The sequence below is a fragment of the Cololabis saira genome, chromosome 19 (assembly GCF_033807715.1).
Source record: "Cololabis saira isolate AMF1-May2022 chromosome 19, fColSai1.1, whole genome shotgun sequence".
In the NCBI taxonomy this organism is placed as follows: Eukaryota; Metazoa; Chordata; class Actinopteri; order Beloniformes; family Belonidae; genus Cololabis; species Cololabis saira.
Genome location: NC_084605.1, coordinates 11875457 through 11896410, shown reverse-complemented (window position 1 = coordinate 11896410; position 20954 = coordinate 11875457). Strand labels below are relative to the sequence as shown.

The 20954-nt window shown below is 38.9% G+C and overlaps 1 protein-coding gene across 4 annotated transcripts in view; it reads left to right on the top strand.

Moving 5' to 3' along the window:
• LOC133419709 (liprin-alpha-3-like) overlaps positions 1-20034 on the top strand; it is a 39944-nt gene extending 19910 nt beyond the window's left edge. For 2 of the 4 annotated variants that reach the window (XM_061709090.1, XM_061709092.1), the window contains exons 8-32: positions 1009-1101; positions 1761-1813; positions 2109-2202; positions 2351-2485; positions 2664-2747; positions 3375-3506; positions 3588-3650; positions 3740-3819; positions 4958-5141; positions 5235-5428; positions 6314-6557; positions 6649-6785; positions 7520-7668; positions 7777-7870; positions 8147-8228; positions 10635-10835; positions 10923-10985; positions 11419-11445; positions 12242-12417; positions 12544-12641; positions 13911-14086; positions 14239-14307; positions 15500-15662; positions 18915-18982; positions 19082-20033. In XM_061709090.1, the coding sequence (XP_061565074.1) occupies positions 1009-1101; positions 1761-1813; positions 2109-2202; positions 2351-2485; positions 2664-2747; positions 3375-3506; positions 3588-3650; positions 3740-3819; positions 4958-5141; positions 5235-5428; positions 6314-6557; positions 6649-6785; positions 7520-7668; positions 7777-7870; positions 8147-8228; positions 10635-10835; positions 10923-10985; positions 11419-11445; positions 12242-12417; positions 12544-12641; positions 13911-14086; positions 14239-14307; positions 15500-15662; positions 18915-18967 (2844 nt within the window). In that variant the 3' untranslated portion in view covers positions 18968-18982; positions 19082-20033. The other 2 variants (XM_061709093.1, XM_061709094.1) reach the window with 2 other exon arrangements.
• The last annotated feature ends 920 nt before the right edge of the window (positions 20035-20954 follow it).

The following is a 20954-nucleotide window of genomic DNA, read 5'->3' as shown; positions in this document are numbered from 1 at the left end:
AAATGTTTTTTTGTTCAAAATTTGATGTTATCATTTAATTCAACCATTAGAATGGTCAAAATGTCCGGTCAGCACAAGTCTGGTGCTCAGAAAAGAAGAGAAAAGAGAAGAAGAGAAGAAGAAAATAGAGGCCTCAGAGATTCTCTACACAAATATTTTAAAAAGGTGGTGACGGTGAAGCTGGAATTAATAAAGTCAGCGTAGAGCAAGGTAAGAAACAGCGCAGCCAACGTTTACCAACCTTGTAACTTAACCTAACTGGCTAGCTCTAATGTTAACTTCCATTAGCTTGTATAAAAACCTGAAGAGCAGAGGGAGAGGAGAGGAAGAGGGAGAAGGAGAGATCCGGGCGCAGGGGGGCCCATCTTAGATTATTTTGTCCGGGGCCCCGGCAAGACTGTCAGCTGCCCTGCCTGTCAGCATCTGTGAGACACTCAGTATGAGGACATGTTTTTTTTAAATCAAGGAGTTGGATTATCAGTTTAAAATCAAAAAGTCAACACATGAGGTTCAATGGGGCAAAAAATTAGTCTGCCCCATGAAATGAGCTTGACAATAGACCAGTAATATTAATAGACTGCATCACTTCTGTCATGAACAGGTTTTCCTCCATCAAAATAGATCCCTAAAAAGGATGAGAACTAAGTAGTGTTCTTCTAATGGTCACCCTCGTCCATCTAGTGGCTGCTTACAGTATTGCAACTGCTGGATTGCAAAAGCCATGTCGTGCACAAGACAATAGGAAAGGATTTGAACTTAGTCATAGAGAAGCTGCAAAGATCATCTAGATGACTAAGTGGACGTTGTCTTTGCCAGATGCGCCAGACTCACATCGGTTTCTCAAGTTTTCAATCGCCCTAGTGCCGTATTAAGTGCCTTATTCTCACCAGATGGACATTTATATTCACTTCACATTCTGTTTATTTACAGTTGGCTTTGTGGCAATTAACACTGACGTACGTGAGCTCTGTCTGTGTCATCTCATGTCCTTTTGTTGCGTCACATCAGGTCGGGGAAATAGAGGAACAGCTTGCGGCCGCCAGGAGGGAGGTGACGAAGTCAGAGGAGGCCAATCAGAAGCTCCAGAGGGAAGTGAAAGAGGTCTGTTGTTCCGGTCGCTCTGTTCCTCACCAAGACTCCCAGTTATCTCAGCAGTTAGGGTTTTAAAGTGTATTCAAACACTGTGGGTACATTAACAACTATTCAACAGTTATGAATTGATTTTTGCTGATTGCCATTACTGGAGATGAACAAATCTAATATGACTTCCCCAGCAGGTTACAGTACACACATTTTTTTATTTATTTATTTATTTATTTATTTATTTATTTATTTATTTATTTATTTAAAGGACAATGTGCAGGTACATTAAAAAGATGGCTGCACCAGAGTTAGCCACAAGCTAATTTCCATCTGTAGTCCTTAACAAACATAAATACTACACATTAGGGTTTACAATGACAGTGTTCAAATACAAATACAAGAAACAGACTACTGTACAATGTCCTGAAACCACAATAAAAGGTTAACATTTAAAGCACTTAGTGCAAGTACAAAATACAGACTGATTAAAATAACATAGATTAGAATAATTGAACCTAAAATAAGGTTGGGTCAAGATAAATAAATCAGAAAATCCACATGTTTGTCCTCATTTGAGATTTCTCTTTCCTGGTGATCGTTTTCTATAACAAAAACTGTTAAGTTCCATAAAATAACTTTGTCCTTTTGTTTCATCATATATTGATGGCTTTTTTCAGGCTCTTTGCCAAAGAGAAGACATGGAGGAAAGAATTACAACACTAGAGCGGAGGTAATGTTTGCCATTTGTTTCAGCTCTGCTTATCCGTTACAGTCTGAATGCTCTCTCACTTTTTTTTTTTCATAAATCAGAGGTGAACGTAGCAGACAAGCATATGTTACACCTTATGGCTGGCCACATCTTTACATAATGTTATCAGTGTTAGAGGTGTACAGCTGCCTCTTATTTAAGATTCTCAAACTGCTTCCAAATTGTGTTATCCGGCATGAACGGCGCAGTTTTCTTTTTCCCTTATTACTTCTTCTTCCTTATTAATCCTCTGTTATATATGTTTCATTGCATGCAGGTATCTCAGTGCCCAGAGGGAGGCAACTTCCCTCCATGATATCAAAGACAAGCTGGAAAACGAGCTGGCCAGCAAGGAGTCCCTGTACAGACAAGTAAAGTTTCTCTCAAATATCTCGGCGCCGAACTGTGGCTACGATGAAACAGTTCACGTTCATGTTTGCTATCAAATATGAAAATGGATCCCGAAGGCCGTTTCCAGCCTCAGAGCTCATAAGTGAGTGTTTGCTCCTGTTTGTCCAGAGTGAAGAAAAGAACAGACAGCTGCAGGAGCGCCTGGACGAGGCCAAGCAGAAACTCCAGCAGACCCTGCAGAGAGCAGAGACGTTGCCGGAAATCGAGGCCCAGCTTGCACAAAGAGTAGCTGCTCTCAATAAGGTGTGAAGCAGGGCGTTGCTGCATTCCCTCGCAGTTATAAAGAATAAAAATGATCAAGTACAACTGCTAACTATACATCCCTGCTTTTTAGATGCTGCGTGAAAATAATGTCACAATCATTTAGACAGTTTATGTATCAAAAACCGCCTTTTAATATCCTCAAGTTTGCTGTTATTAGGCAGAGGAGCGTCACGGAAACTTTGAAGAGCGTTTACGGCAAATGGAAGCCCAGCTTGAGGAGAAAAACCAGGAGCTCCAAAGGGTGAGATTATTTTTAGTTTTTTGACTTACCGTATTTTCTGGACTATAAGCCGCTACTTTTTTCATAGGTTTTGAACCGTGCGGCTTATACAAAGGTGCAGCAATTCTGTGGATTTTTCTTCCACCGCTCGGGGCGCTCTAACCGGAATTAGAATCAAAACTAAGACAAAATAAATGCAAAGAAGAATACGCTACTTCTTCTTTAGCAGATAGAAGTGTGTAGAAATAAAATAGATAAATAAATACCGGTTATTTTCTCTTGGTTCTGTCCCGTTTTAATCAGCAAAGTTGCTGCCGTGTTAAAAGACACTGTTAGGAAATTATCTATTTAGGTACAAACATGTACATCATTTACAGTTCAAAATCCTTCTGTACATGTAGTAAATATCTAATCTAACAACATAAATATCTGCGGCTTGCATATCTTTTTATTTAAAATAGAGTGGATGCGGCTTGTATATCTTTTTGTAATTATTTTTTTAAAAATAGAGCGGGTGCGGCTTATATGCAGGTGCAGCTTATAGTCCAGAAAATACGGTACTTACATCCTGTTTTAATAGCAGATGGAAAGTTTCTGTGCACGTTGTTTTGCTGTGCTGAGCGCTGCTCTCGCGGGCTTCATGTTTAGGCGCGACAGAGAGAAAAGATGAACGACGAACACAACAAACGCCTGTCAGATACGGTAGACAAGCTCCTGTCTGAGTCAAATGAGAGACTTCAGCTTCACCTCAAAGAGCGGATGGCAGCGCTAGAAGAGAAGGTGAGAACAAAACTACTGCACATATCAGGGAAACATAACATTTGTAAGGTTCATTCAACAAAAACTCATTTTCATTTCTAGAATGCTCTTTCTGAGGAGCTGTCCAACATGAAGAAAATCCAGGACGATCTTCTCGCTAATAAGGTATTCGCTTATTCAGCTGAATGTTCATTGTGCTTTGAAAGTTGGCGATGTGATATTTAGATCTGTATCCTTTTCCCTGTTTCTTACAGGAGCAGCTTCTTGCTGAGCTTGAACGAGTCCAGCTGGAGCTGGATCAGCTAAGAGGCAGGCCTGGCTCTTCATACTCCAGGTGAGCCATGAGGCACCCAAAAGTAGTCATTACTTCCCTGTTTAGCTGGTTCCATTCACTGAAATCTACTTTGTATTTAAAATGTATATTGCTCCTGGAGGGCATGGATCTGGCAGACTAATGTGCACGTAACAAATTCATGCTTTATTTACATGGGAAGCAGTATTGTAACTTCTCAATTTCCAATTTCAATTGATTTTATTTGGTAAGGAGGGACAGTGCACAGCAATATGCATTTTACAAAATAAAAGCAGATGCACACAAATGTAGCCTATTGGCTAATTCCCATTGAATTTCCCAATTTCCCATTGAATTGAATAATCCCATTGACTGAATTTCTCCTCTGGGGGATAAATAAAGTCTTCTATTCTATTCTATTCTATTCTATTCATTGGCAGTCGCCCCGGCTAGAATATAAAAACAAGCAAGTTTAAGACCAATACAATGTTCAGTTAAAAAAAATACAATAGTACAATAATATAACCAATATCACGATGATACAACCTACCACATAACACATTTCATAGTATTTTTACATTTGTAGTTTATAAGTTACTGTTATAAGTTATAGCAGCAGGCTAAATTCATTCATTTATGTACGTATTCCTATTTTTTTTTTTCCTTATATATTTTACTGTTTAATCTCTACACTTTTCTACTTATTTCTCATTACTGTTCAATTATTTTCTTATGTTGTTTTTAAACTGTAACAAATTTGATATTTGAATATGTTGGGTGAGGTTTTCATATAAGCCCTCTTGGGTTTCATACCTCCCCTTTGCACATCCCAGTAATGTTGATTGTTCATCTTGTTTATTTATATGATACTGTTTGTGCTAAATAAATTAAAAAAAAAAAAAAAAAAAAAAGTAAAGTGCAAGTGTCTATGTAAAGTGTCACAGCTATAAAGTGCAGAGTAGAGGTATAAAGTACATGGTGAATAGGGTTATTGACCTAAGAAAGAAAAAAAAAGATAAATAAACAAAAAAAAAAGAAAGAAAAAAATAATAATAATAAAAAATAAAATAAAAAAACAACAACAAGGGGTATTGTAGGTGGAATTGTCACCCAGGAAATGGGACTTCTGTCATTTTCCAAATACTGTGGAATAACACGTGAATTCTGGATGTCATCGTAGGGCGGGCAGCGTGAGCTCACTCCCCTCCACCCTTTTCCGGAGATCTCTCCCCGGGAGTGCCTCCGAGCTGCGGTACCCTCAGGGTAGCGGCTCACTCCCCTCCGGCTACGGCAGCTCCTCCGGCGGGGTGGTGGTCAGGCGGGCGCACCGCGGCCGCTGGGGGCCCAGAGACGACGGCAACAAGGTGTCAACTTCAGGCTGGATTGATGCTGATGATGATGATTACAATGTAGATATCATTTTCTTATAACGGTGACTTTTTTTTGCCTTTTTTCAGTATGGGGACTGGGACAGCGGCAGCATGTTGGGTCCAGGATATGATGGTGGGGTGGAAGGAGGCTGCTCTGACGACGAGGACGACAGGGAGACTCTGTTTGGATCCGAGCTGCTCTCTCCCAGCGGACAGACGGACGTACAGACTTTGGCCATCATGTTACAGGAACAATTGGAGGCCATTAACAAGGAGATCAAGTAAGCTTCAGAGATGAAAAAAACACAAATGTGAGATGGGAATTCTGTTCATGTTAAATCAATAAAACATCGAGAGGATGGCGAGAATTCGGCTGGAAAAATCTCATATGCTTTTTTATCACTCCACACATTAAGAGTAAACAAACACAACAACAGAATTGTTGGCGTGGGCGTGATCATGTAGTAGCCAATCATTCTCATATCTTTTGGACATGTTCAAAAATATAATTATTCTGGTATAATGTTGTCCAAACAATGGAGGAAATTCTAAATCTGAGAATACCTAAAGACCCAAGGACTGTATATCTGGGACTTGACTGTTGCTGCTAAGAAGGCCCTGACAAGACTCAGGACTGAGACAATGGCTCGACATTGTTGAAGAAATATACGCCATGGAAAAATTGACTTTTTGTTTGAGAATTAGAGGAAGGGATTTTGCTCAAAAGTGGCAAAAATGGTCTACATTTAAGTTCAAATCCCAGCCATGCCCTTAAAGGAGCATGAGGCTCCATTTAAGAAATGAGACTCTCTAGCGCCACCTTTCACCACGACGGCCGTTGGGGGTACACTAGAGGGCTCATTCTTTTGGGTTTGGAACGCTTCATCTGACGTTATTACTAGAAAACTTAAAATGTATACGGATTTTTTTCATAAATCCTGCCACAATCCGGCCTCAAGCTCCTTTAAAGAAGGGAAAGAAAAGAATGGCAACATATTACATTTCCCCCAGGTAGTTATGTTATGATTGTTACTATCAGTTTTTATTTTTATTATTATTATTTTTTTTCTCTTTCCTTTTTGTGTAACTTGAAAAAGACAAAATAAAAAGTATTAAAAAAAAGAAATAAAAAAAAAAAAACTGTTGGTTCTCTCCTCTCATCTCAGGCTGATTCAGGAGGAGAAGGAGAGCACAGAGCTGAGAGCAGAAGAGATCGAGAGTCGGGTCAGCAGCGTGGCCCTGGATACCTCACCTCTTCCCCCCTCCTCTTTGGGAGGACGGGACTGTGTTGGCCGGGGCTACATGACTCCCTCCATCACCTCCTCAACGCTGGCGTCTCCATCGCCGCCCAGCTCTGGACATTCCACCCCCCGCCTGCCGCATTCACCTGCTAGGGACAGCGACAGACAGGTGTGGTGTCTCAACTAATATGCCAGCATTGTAAGGTAATTGAGTTGATGTGCGTTGTGTTAAATTATATTTGATATTTTCAACTCTGCAGAATATGAAAGAAGGGGAAGAATGCAGAGCACTTGCCCTGATTGATTCCACTCCCACTGTTCCTCGGGCGCTACGATTGGACCGCATGACGCACACTCATCCCGGGGCAGGCCTTGATGACCACCGTGAATTTCGCAGGTAAATGTGTATGAATAGCTCTCTCTGATTTTTATTTTAATGGCTTAAAATAGGGCTGGGCGATATGGACCAAAATTCATATCTCGATATTTTCTAGCTGAATGGCGATAATCGATATATATCTCGATATTTTTTCTGTGCCATAATTGGGGTTTCCCCCAAAGCATTATAGCATAGCATCTCTGTTAGCTTCATTTTTTTCTGAGGCAAACCCTTAAAAAATACAAAGCCTCGTGTCAAATGTCACACAGGTTCCTTTATTAACAGAGGTCTGCACAATATCAAAATGTATAAAACAAATGAAATAAAAATAAACTGCCTGCATATATAGAATAAAATGCTTCTTGAATAAAATAAAACAAATATCCCTTTCCTGCATAACAATTAAATTAAAATACACTGTGCAATTAATACAGAGTAGACAGTAACAGGCAGACTTTTCCACTGAGGTTGACAGTTGTGCAAATAACAAAACATTTGTGCAAATGTCAAATAAAACATTCAAGTCAATTTGTCACAAAATAAGCTATATCAAAATCATAAAAAAAAAAATGTTAATTTTATTTATTTATTTATTTATTTTTAAATCGATATAAACGATATTGTTTCATACCATATCGTGTTTGAAAATATATCGATATATATTCAAATCTCGATATATCGCCCAGCCCTAGCTTAAAAAAAAAAACCAGGTGATCCACACCGTCTTAGCATCCTTGTGATTTACTGTTTAGTCTTTCTACCGACGGATCCACCACTGCTAGTCAGGATTCCCTCCACAAAGCCAGTAAAAAGAAGAGCATCAAGTCATCTATCGGACGTCTCTTTGGTAAAAAGGAAAAGGGAAGAATCGGTGCACCTGGACGGGAATCTGCCTCACTGGGTCTGTAGACAAGTCTTTTTTGAACAATGCTTTCTCTGTTCAGTCAGTTAAAATAAAGAAAATCATGACAAGTGAGGCTGATCATGAAAACATCGACTGTCTCCACAGCTTCCACTCCGTCTGATGACCTTGGTTCAGCGGACCCGTTAGGTTTGGCCAAACTTGGCACTGGAACAGTGGAAAAAAGAAGCAGCAAAAAGAAGTGAGATCAGCCACCCTTCCACACATGTCTCATGTTAAAAGCTTCTGTAGATGACACTGAGCTTTAAATCCCATCGGCTCAGACAGGGCCGAAGCCACGGCCATAAAAACATAAAAATAAAAAGATCATAAATATCCTTATGGTATAGCAAGACACACGTGTGTAGTACACCTCATGTTCAATGGGATTTTTATAGTTTTCATGAGAGACATTGGTAAGATGAGAAATCAAGAAATGAATCTCTGTCAAAGTTTTATTTTCCACTCTCACTGCCAGGCACGACTTGTTGGAGGAAGCCTGTCGTCAGGGTCTGCCTTTCGCCTCTTGGGACGGCCCCACTGTTGTCACGTGGCTGGAGGTACATTAGTCATCATGTCATCAAGTCCTTCACTAGAAACTCAGTCTTAATGAACAGCATGTGTCTGCTGTAGTGGCATCTTTTTGTGGTTCACTGAATGTCAGACATTTATAACTTTCTAAAAAGTATTCTATAGCCAAGTAAACTTTCAACAAGGATTCATGTCAGAGTTAGTTTCCCTGAAAACTCAGACCTACAACGTCTGTATTATACAACGGAGTATTAGGGCCAAACTAAGACAAAAAAAATAATTGGAAATTACGAGAGTAAAGTCATAATAATATGAGAATAAAGTTGTAAATTACGAGAATAAAGTCATAATGTTGCGAGAATAAAGTTGTAATAGAATAAAGTCGTAATATGAGAATAAAGTTGTAATATTACGAAAATAAAGTCGTAATATTACGAGAATAAAGTCATAACATTACGAGAATAAAGTCGTAATTTATGAGAATAAAGTCATAACATTACGAGAATAAAGTCGTAATTTATGAGAATAAAGTCGTAATATTACGAGAATAAAGTCGTAATATTACGAGAATAAAGTCATAATTTATGAGAATAAAGTCGTAATATTATGAGAATATAATTCATGAGAACTCTAACAGGAAGAGCATCTTCTCCCTGTGTTAAAATGAGGAATATTGAACATCTTGTGAAGTTATATTTATATATTTACAATATATTTAATATTACAGCTTTATTCTCGTAATATTACGACTTTGTTCTCAAAATATTACGACTTTATTCTCGTAATATTACGACTTTATTCTCGTAATATTATGACTTTATTCTCATAATTTTACGACTTTATTCTCGTAATTTTACGACTTTATTCTCGTATTATTATGACTTTATTCTCGTAATTTCCATTTTTTTTGTCTTAGTTTGGCCCTAATACTCCGTCGTAGTATTCTGTATCCTCAATTCCAAAGAAGGTGGAATACTGGGTAAAATGTAAATACAAAAATATTGAAATGATTTGTAAACCTCATAAAAACTCATCTACTACATATAAAACATGTTTAATGTTTAAAAAAAGGAATCCTGAATTGTATTGTATCAGTATGTTTCAAAACAACAGGGTGATATATGTTACTGTGTAGGGTTCCTTCTTCTGTCCGTCTGTCTCCAAATGCACCTGGAAACTGAGGAGGCCAAGAGGAATATTGTTATCACTGAAGCTACTCAACAGTTTTGGTCTTCTTGGTTCATGTCATGATGCAGTAACTTTTTTTTGAGTCAGTGAAAGGTTTGAGGGAGACAGTTTATCACCTAGATTCTTCTATCATGAAATCATGCTTTTATAATGAATGCAGTATGCTGTCTAGCATCGTCCTTTCCCTGAAGAACACGTGGTCTGGATGGGAGCAGGTGCTGCTCTAAAGCCTGTACAAAACCTTCCGCATTGAAATGTCCTTTTTAGATGTGAACGGAGGCACATCTGGAATCCAGTAGGCACTAATGCACCTCATACCATCAGAGCACTGATAGCGAGCTGCGTGATCCTTCTGCTCTTTTGTCCAGAGGATGCAGCATCCATTGTTTTTTCTGTTTTTTTGTTTTCTTTCTTCAGGAGAGTTTTTGACTTTGACTCAGTCCATTTTAAATGAGAAGATAGAGGTGTTTCTGGATCATATTAACTTATTGTTTGTCCTTTGTGTGGTCGAGCTTAACCCACATTTGTGGAAGGTACCAAGTACTCGGTTCCTGAACAGTGATGTCCGGGAGTGTTGCTGAGCCCATGTAGTGATTTCCATATCAGAATGATGCTTGTTTTTGATGCCGTGCAGCCTGAGGGCCCGTAGATAACAGACATCCAAGAAATGGTTTTCAGCCTTTGCCCCTTCTCCAGATTCTCTGATGGTTTTTTTAAAATATTTTTTTAGTTCCTTTTATTCATTTTATGTGGACGGATGATACATTATTCAAAGTATTCAACTGTGTACTCAGCAACATGATTGGTAAATTTCTGCCCTTCTTCACTTCTGAAACACTCAATATGCTCTTTTTTTACCCATCATGCCACTGAGCTGTTGCCAATTATCCTCATCAATTACAAGATTTACTTACAGCCTTTTTCTTTTTAGTGTCACTTGCTTATACAGCCTTCTGATGACATTAAATCAAAAGCGAGCAAATGTACTTCAAGAAGTGGGAAAATATCTTGCTTTCAACTTTTCATATATTGTATTAGTTTTATTATGATTAAAAGTCATAGTAGATAATATTTGAATGGCTTCATAACATTTACAGGTGATTTCATCCAGTTTTATGTACATTTCACATAGTGTCTCAAAGTTTTAGGAATTAGGGTTATACCATCATAAACATGACACTTTTACAAGGCACTTTTTCCTTCCTAATCATCTACCTGTGCCCCCCATCACCCCTCTGTCTACCTAGCTGTGGGTGGGGATGCCTGCGTGGTATGTGGCAGCCTGCCGTGCCAACGTGAAGAGCGGTGCCATCATGGCCAACCTGTCAGACACGGAGATTCAGAGGGAAATCGGGATCAGCAATCCTTTGCACAGGCTCAAACTTCGCCTGGCCATCCAGGAAATGGTCTCCCTCACGAGTCCGTCTGCACCTGCAAGCACTCGCTCCGTAAGGCCACGTGGAAAAACATGAGAGACAAGCGCACAGCTTGCCATCTGACAAATCCGTGCTGATATTTGTTTCCTGTCATTGCAGTCAACCAGTAATATTTGGATGACACATGCTGAGATGGAGTCTCTCACTGCTGCCACCAAACCAGTAAGACTGAGGATTATAGTTCAATAACACCTGAAGAAAATTCATTTTTATTGTTTTGATTTGTTTTTTGTTCACTCTTACAAAACTAGGATATGCCTGGAAGAACCCAGCGTATTTCAAAATTTATGAGCAAATCTCACATTGACAAACCTTTTTTTTTTTCTTTTTTTTGTCTCTGATCAGGCATGTTTGTCTTCACCTTTTCCTTGCTATTCCCTAAAAATCTATTTCAATGTATTGGTTCTCCAACTAATTTTCACGCACTAACAAAACTTTTCCTCCTTCTGCCTTTCCTCCCCATTCTGCCCTGGCACTGACGCATCATAACATAACACACACTACAAACACACTCGCAAACACACACACACTTCCCTCTGTGATCTTTCCCTCTCGCTGCAACTTTCCCCTTTCTCTCCATGTACTGAACCTGAAGGAGCAGAAGGAGTTCAGCTGGGATCAGGTGAGAATGTAGAGAATGCACAGGTGATAACCGGAGCTTCATTTTAATAGCCAATAGTAGGGGTGTGCAAACAAGGGTACCTCACGATTCGATTCGATTTCGATTATTGGAGCTTCGATTCTTCGATTATAACGATTGTCGATTCGATTCGATTATTGGTGCCACGATTCTTCGATTATTGTGATTTTTAATGCTTTTTTCCATACAAGATTGATTTTGTCTTCATCTGTGGCTACATTTGTAAATAAATAGCCAATCAATTAACTCAGTTCCTCTAACAACACTCATTAAGTAAATAACGAGGTTTTTTGAACATTTGACATGTATTTTTCAAAGACACAAAATAATTTATTTTATGACTATGTAAACATTTGCTCTTTGACTTACTTAACTTTGACCAGGGAAAGCTGCACTTGCATGAGAGCGCCCTCTATTGGCGGAAAACACTCAAAACGGTCAAGCCCTGGATTTAATGAGTTCATTAATTCAAGTAAACAAGATATGTACTTCCATCAAATTTATTTAGTGTAAACATATCTGCCATATTTCAAGTGAACAATAAGAAATGTGCATTCTTGAAAATGAAATGATTCCGCAGCTTATTCAGTCTGGGATCTGGATAGGATAACTTAAAAAAAAAAAAAAAAAAAAAAAAATTTTTTTTACTGGACCATAATCGATTACAAATCGTCACGTGACGCATCGTGATGCATCGACACATCGATGAATTGCACCCACCTCTAGCCAATAGACACAAATGTAATTTTTGTCTTCTTTCATGCTAATTATTCTCCAGATCCTAGCGTACGGAGACATGAACCACGAATGGGTGGGAAACGAGTGGCTGCCCAGTCTGGGTCTGCCCCAGTATCGCTCTTACTTCATGGAGTCACTGGTGGATGCTCGCATGCTTGATCACCTCACCAAGAAAGAGCTGAGGGGCCAATTGAAGATGGTGGACAGTTTCCACAGGTACACAAGAGATAATCATGTTCTTCTAATTGTACTTGCGCCCACTCTGCACGATGATTCAATGTGATTCTCACATTTCTGTCAACTCTCCTGAAAAAAACCCCGCCGTGTGCTTCCCTCTATCAGGGTGAGTCTCCATTACGGTATCATGTGCTTGAAGCGCTTGAACTACGACAGAAAAGAGTTGGAGAGGAAGAGGGATGACAGTCAGCATGAAAACCAAGGTGAAATAATATCACATTATGTCCTTCTGCTTCCAGTTTTTCCTTTTTTTTGTTTTTTTTCCTACAGAGATCATCCTTTTCTTACCAACCAACCAACCAACCAACGCATCCTCTTTCACCATATCTGAAAATGTCCCCTTTTGTTTTCCCCTTTTGTCTTCCCTGCCAGCTCCATCTCTGCATGTTGTTCTTGTCTCATTTACTTTAAAGGGGACCTATTATGAAAAACAAGTTTTTCCTTGCTTTAACATATATAAAGTGGTCTCCCCTCAGCCTGCCAACTCAGAGAAGGAGGAAAGCAACCAAATTCTGCAGTGTCTGTACAGCCCGCCCGGATGAGCCATCCAGTGATGTGGATCTACGAGCCAATAAGATTCGGTGCATTTTCTTTACGTAACCAAAATGCAAACCACGCCAACAACTATAAAACCGTGTAACTGCATGAGCGCGTCCGACTATCGTAGCACTGCGTGACATCGGACGCTCTCTGTCCATCTCCCTCCAGCCAGCTGCCACTTTATTGAGGTTTTGGAAGTGAAATGAGGAGGTATCATAGAGATAACTTCTCATTTCAACTATCAGCCGTTCCTTATCCGTGACTGTTTCTTACAGCGCTTTCAACGCGAGCGACAGGAAGAAAATAGAAGCAGGGCGTCCGACAAATGTTCAGCTCAAAATGGCGCAGCGCAGCACTGCAGCGCTGCGGCGCTCACGGCCAGTTAGGACAGTCCAATAGAAAGTAAAGCAATGGAATTGATTTTGTCGCTGACGCTCGCTCGCATCGCATAAAGCCTGAATTATGGTTCCGCGTTAAATCGACGCAGAGTCTACGCCGTAGGGTACGGCGTAGACTACGGTGCGCGTCGCGTCTACGCCGTAGGCGTCGGTGTAACCATAAATCAGCCTTAACTCCGCCGGCCGGAGCTTCCACCATTTTTTCGTAGCGGTGTATCGCGTCATTCTCATCATTCGCGTCATCACGTCAGGCAGCCAATCAGCACAGAGCCTCATTATCATAGCCTCCCGCCCACTCAGAATCCCTAATGAGGTTAGAAACGGTAAAGATAAAGACATGGCAGAGAGGCTGAATTTCTAATTTATTTAGAAAAAACTATCAAAGGCTTGTTTTTAAGACATTCAAGGCCTGTTTAAAATAACCATTAAATGCCATAATAGGTCCCCTTTAATGTTACACATGCTGTTACACTTTGGGCCATCAGATGTCACGCTGGCGGTGATTTGCTTGTCCTGTTGTGCTTCTTTTCTCAGATGTGATGGTGTGGTCCAATGAGCGAGTGATGTGTTGGGTCCAGTCCATCGGCTTGAAAGAGTTTGCAGACAACCTATTAGAAAGTGGGGTTCATGGGTCTCTCTTGGCTCTAGATGACACTTTTGACTACACTGACTTGGCCCTCCTCCTTCAGATACCAAACCAGAACACACAGGTACTCTGCTTTGCGTAACCTCTACTGCTCACAATTCTGCAATTTACCAGTCTATTGATGAAACTCACATTGCTGTAATTCTAATTCTTATCTAGAAAAACCTTGTTTTTTCTCTTTTTTATGTCTTCGCTTCATCTAATTTTCCTTTGCAGGCGCGGCAGGTCCTCGAGAAGGAGTACAATACTCTCATCTCCATGGGAACAGAGAGGAGGCCCGATGAGGTAAGACAAAGCCAACTGTCAGTAGAAAGTCAGTCCAGTTATTCTTTAATCCTAAATGTGCGTGTTTTTTACTAAGCCTAACAAAAAGACTATTTTACTTTACAACATTTTTGTTTATTTTTGCCTTTTGTTAAAGATGCGTCATGCTGACTGACTTCCTTTTATTGATAAAAACATGTCTGTTCCTTACAAAACTTGCCTCTTTAACACCGATGGCCACGTGCCACTGGGTTGGTTCCTGCAGGCCTCCAGCTGTGTTTACATGGGTGCTAATTACTTAGTTATAGCATTTAAATCTAAACAATATCATTGTGATAACCAGAGGTGGGTAGAGTAGCCAAAAATTGTACTCAAGTAAAAGTACTGTTACTTCAGAATATTATGACTCAAGTAGAAGTAAAAAGTAGTCATCCAAATAATTACTTGAGTAAAAGTAAAAAAGTACTTGGTGAAAAAACTACTCAAGTACTGAGTAACTGTTGAGTAACGCCTGATTTATTTTTTTTAACACAACCATTCAAACAGACAAAAGTACAAAATAATCATCTTCAGGCAAATTAAATCAATAAAATAATAAGATAAATTAAAATTAATAAAAAATAAAATATAGCTTAAATTAAAATAAGCTTAAAATAAATTCAAGTAATTTAATAAATAATAAAATAAGTAAAATAATAACAGAATAAAAAAATAAATTAAGCACAAGTAGCACAAAATTTCCAGCCTTTGTACTTTTCTTTTTTAACCAGGCACTAGAACAAGCCCATGAACTCATAGAAACTCTGTGTGTGTTTGAGTCTGTGTAAATGTGACAAAACATGCAAAAACAAACATTTTTCCCAAAGAATCTCCCAGTGATGTCATGAGATTGACGCGTACGCGGATAAAAGGGATAAAAGAAAAGTAACAGCTCAACGTAGCCTAATGTAGCGGAGTAAGAGGAACAGTTTCTTCTTCACAAATCTACTCAAGTTAAAGTAAAAAGTATAGTGATTAAAAACTACTCCTAAAAGTACAGAATTTCCCAAAACTTACTCAAGTAAATGTAACAGAGTAAATGTAACTCGTTACTACCCACCTCTGGTGATAACATTCACTTATTTGAGCCCCTATATAATTCCTATAATTCAGACAGCCTCTTCCGGGAATGCTGATATTTTAAATCGCTAACTTTATGTTGGTGTCTCCGCAGGATGGCACAAAAACATTCACACGGTCGCCGTCATGGCGGAAAATGTTCCGAGAGAAGGACCTCCGTGGTGTGACGTCCGACTCCTCAGAGACGTTACCTGCCAACTTCCGTGCCTCGGCCATCTCGACCCCCTCCGTCACCTTAAGAAAAGTCCAGAGTGAAGGTGAGAAGTTGCAGCTCGCTGCGGCAGAGCGAGCGTGAAACACAGCAGCCGCCTGTTCAAGCGGCTGCTGTGAAAAAAACATGCACATCATGAAGTGTGAAGCCTCTTTGTTAACAAGGTCACACATTTCAAAAGAAAAATGTGTGATGGAGCTACCGCATCCAAATTCAATTATAATGATATATAAAGTCAGATGGGAAAAAAAAAAATGTGAAACACCCTGGAATTTTGTGACTCTGGCAGCTTTTTGATTGATGGTGCAGATGTATATCCTTTGAAAAAGTCTGAAATATTTGATGAGTTTTTGACAGTGCTGGTGGTGATGTAGGAGTAGAATGATTTATTTTTAATGGGTGTAAACAATGGGGATCATGAAATCGTTTCCTGGATGATAACACATCTAACTGTGCAGTTTCACACGAGGCGACACTCAGCAGTAAACGATATGAAGTATTCTGTTTCCCAACCTTCCTTTGAAAATGAAAGGGTTTTTCTTCCTACAACCTTTTTTTATGGGTTTAATTTTCAAAAAGAATATAAACATGACACATAATCTATCAATCAAGCATTTTTTTCTTTCTTCTTTCTTCATTTTTATCAGATTTAGGGCAAGCTACAAGGGTGGAAAGTAACAAATTATATTTACTCACGTTACTGTAATTGAGTACTTTTTATGAGTAATTTGTCATTTTCTAAGTAGTTTTTGAAATATGTAATTTTTACTTTTACTCGAGTACATTTTGACCCAAGTATTTTACTTTGCTACATTTGAACCCCCTCACGTTACTGAGTACAAAATTCATGGTGAAAAAATTAAATGCGGGCAGAAACCAGCCACAAAAACCACAAAAACCCTTGGCCAAACTTGGAAGACTTATTCGCGTTCAAATGCACAAAAGGCAGTGTAAAATGTGCCTGCCCGGCAGAACGGAGCTTTCAGCATTCAAGACATCAACATCCAAAAAAATGTACTCGAACAAGTGTGGATGTGTACTTTAATATGCCTCAAAGTTGATTAAAACAACTTGTGCTGGATTTGATTCGTGACTCATCCTTTTTTTGCATTAAATAACTGAAAGTAACTTTTACTCAAATTACATTTTAAATGAAGTACTTTTGTACTTTTACTCGAGTAAATTTTTAGATGGGTACTTTTACTTTTACTTTGAGTAGGATTTAAGCAAAGTAAAGATACTTTTACTCAATTACAATTTTTCAGTACTTTTTCCACCTCTGGCAAGCTAATATACTGTAGTAACGTGTGTATCTATCTAGTATTTCTTTCCATTTTCATAGACTGGATGGTTTATGAAATGAGAGGAAATCCAACAAAATTGGCTCCAGTTTTTTTTTTTTTTTGGGGGGGGGGGTCTCTGAGTCATAGGGCGATACATGTTAAGTGGAACTTTTAGGAAAAAGGCAATTTATTAACAAACACCTACTTATTTAAAAAAGAAATAGGATGGTTAAACAGCCAGCCAAATGATCTGACCAGGAATCTCAGCACAACATCTAGAAGGAAGATGAATAAAGGAGCTATGAAGGAGGTTGTACAGGTCGCCTTTTGTGGAAATCCTTCTGGTCAAATTTAAAGCTAATCAGTTAAAAGGGAAACTTCAAATCACAGATGTCCGTAACTCCTCCTTCCTCCCTCCACGTGAGAAAGGAAACAGCGTTGGTGTCCGACCTATGAAAAAAAGTGTTATCTTAATCCTCAGGGTCAAGGATGTTCATCTTCGAACTAGGGATGGGCGGTATGGACTAAAAAATGTATCACGATCATTTCTGGCATTTATCCTGATAACGATAAAAATGACGATAAAAAAAATACCAATTCAACTCCACCTTTGTAACTATAAATCTATCACCACATTCAGTCTTTGGAGCCCCCAAATCACTGCTCTAAAAGAATACTAAATGCTACTAAACTCATTCATTCATTATCTATATCCGCTTTATCCCTTGCGGGGTCACGGGGGTCTGCTGGAGCCTATCCCAGCTCATTTTAGGTGAGAGGCGGGGGTTACACCCTGGACAGGTCACCAGTCCATCGCAGGGCCACATATAGACACACAAACCATGCTCACAATCACACTCACGCTCACACCTACGGGCAATTTAGAATCACCAATTAACCTAATATGCATGTTTTTGGACTGTGGGAGGAAGCCGGAGTACCCGGAGAAAACCCACGCAAGCACGGGGAGAACATGCAAACTCCACACAGAAAGGCCCCTGCCGGGCCTGGGAGTCGAACCGGGGACCTTCTTGCTGTGAGGCAACAGCTGTGAGGCAACAGTGCTAACCACTAAGCCACCGTGCTGCTACTAAACTACACCAATTAAATTCAATTAATAAAAAAACAACTGCAAAACTGGAATGACTCAAGCTCCTCGCTCTCAGATCCGCCATGTTTGTTACACAAACACGTCATCAACGGGAATTTATCCTTCTTTCTTTCTTTCTTTCTTTCTTTCTTTCTTTCTTTCTTTCTTTCTTTCTTTCTTTCTTTCTTTCTTTCTTTCTTTCTTTCTTTCTGGCTCATATCTTTCTTTCTTTCTTTCTTTCTTTCTTTCTTTCAGGCTCATATCTTTCTTTCTTTCTTTCTTTCTTTCTTTCTTTCTTTCTTTCAGGCTCATATCTTTCTTTCTTTCTTTCTTTCTTTCTTTCTTTCTTTCTTTCAAGCTCATTTCTTTCTTTCTTTCTTTCTGGCTCATTTTTTTCATTTCTGGCTCATTTCTTTCTTTCCTTCCTTCCTTCCTTCCTTCCTTCCTTCCTTCCTTCCTTCCTTCCTTCCTTCCTTCCTTCCTTCCTTCCTTCCTTCCTTCCTTCTTTCATGCACATGTACGTTGTGCGTGGATGTAACACAGAACCATTAATCAGCTTTACACAAAAACGTCATCAACGGGAATTTATCGTTTTTACCGCGAGATGACAAATTCTTACCGTGGGGAATTTTTTTGACGGTACATCGTGAACGGTAAAATATCACCCATTCCTACTTCGAACATCCTTGAACCTGCTTTTCTCCGCCTTTTTCCGGTTGATGGTAAGACTAGATAACCAGATGCTGGCAGTTGCATCATACTGCTCCTTCAGAGTTATTTATAGAGCAGTGTTTTCTGTTTACATGAGAACAACAGGTGCAAATACTACAACCGTCAACCACAGCAGATTGGAATTATTTAGGTCTGTTTGTCACATATATACACACTGAAGTGTGTTTAATAACTATCTAATTCTCTCCATCAGTAAACTCTGGTCCAAGAGGAGAGTCGGCGTCCGTGAGAACATACTCCTGCTGAAGATAAGCACACCAGGTGGGAAAAACACTCCTCGTCTCTTAAAATAGCCCATGTTAGTGATGTCGGATGTTCTTCAACTATTTTTTCTGTTTTTTTTTTCTCTTTTTCCTCTAGAACCCCACCTCTGCCCCAACTTGAGGAAGATATAAAAAAAAAACAGTTTTGAGGAACAAAAACAAAAAAAGAAATTACCAAGGAACAAAAACAAAAATGGACACTAGAAGATGACCAACAGAATTTGAGCTCTGTGTCCCAAAATAATCAAAGACACTGAGTGAATGAGTTCTGAAAAGATGTTTAAAAAATGGAGTGAATGTCTGTTTACCCATCAGTTTCTCTTTCTCTGTCTCTTTCTCTTCATCTTGATCCATAGTTGTGGCATGACGCTGTTTGATTCTGTAGAAAGTGGCCTGTAGAAAGTGATCATTGCCTATAGTGAATTCATCTCCTGTTTCCCAGCGTGAGATGGCAATATTGACACGGTGAATTTATGATTTTCAAACTGGAAAAAATGCATTCCTGTTCTGATCAAGAAGATGCTACGCAGACCTTCAGTGGATCTGACTCCGATTTAGCCTGACAAGAGAACACACTCTTCCTAATGAAATCAGAAAAAAGGAGGCTCAAACGGAGAATGTAGCTGTTCACGTGGGGAAATAAATATGTGTTCTTAAGCCATAACAGTGATGGGGTGCACAAATGTGAACGGGGCAGATGAGGACACTTTTTGGCAAAGTGCTTTACGACGAGCTCCTGTTCAAACTGGGGGAAATGAGTTTAGTTAGGAAGCATTTGTGTTCATATGCATGCCAAAATCAACCATTTTAGAGTGAACGTCATGATATCAATCATCTAAAGATGTGAAAGCTTGGGTCAGGACTTTGTAAAATGTGTGTACTTTATTTTTATCATTTTTTTATGATTACTGATATTGTATGTATGTATGTACAGTACGTATGTGTGTGTATTAAACTGTATGTTCATTTCATACTTAGTTTTAAGACTGATTGTAATTTAATTTATGTTTGACAAAGAAAATATGTTTTAAATTATGGACATTTAAAATATGCTACTTGTATGTGTACATTTTGAAAAAAAAAAGACTTGTGTTATGATTTAAATTCATATTACTGGAGAATAGTGATGATAATTGAATATAATATGACAACAATAATGATAATGATTGTAAAAGCTGTAATTAAAATAACATACCTGTAACATGTTATTTCTTATCGTAATGACTTAACACCACATGTAGGGTTGCAAAATTCCGGGAATTTTCAAAGTTGGAAACTTTCCATGGGAATTAACGAGAATAAAAAAGAAATTTACAGAATTGAAGGTTGGCCCTTAACAGGGAACTTAAATAAAGTTGGGGGAAATATATTGTAGCATAGTCTTGGCTAAAACAACCAGATTTAATGCAAGTACACTCCTCAATCACATGCACACAGCACATTGCTTACTGCAGGGCTATTGAGGCCACGCCCCCTACATGCACTGTGCATTCCTCCATCACATGCACAGGTGATTTCTTGAAGCCTGGAGGCAACACATTTGAGCTCAAAGCACAAGACTAATGAAGCCACACATTTGAGCCCACGGACTATATAAAGTCAAGTAAGTTTTGATAATATTATGGGGTAAATATATTTGATCTATAATGATATTAATGTTTAACTTGCAAATATTAAATAAAAATGTATTAACACAGTAGCTAGCTAGCTGGTAAGTTAGGTGCTAAATGAAAGCTATTTTTCATTTCATTGACCATTTAAGAGGCTAGCTTATTATGGTGGTAGCTACCTCAAATTTGATGCTGTTTTTTCTGACTCCAGCAAGACGGTTTTCTGTAACCATTCAAGAATTTATACATCAATTGTCAAATATTTTGAAGACCATTCCAGTTGTTTAGCCAACTATATTTCTGTTCATGCCATTGCTTTAGTGTTTTTACAAGCTTTTTTTTTATGTTATTCTGCAGAAA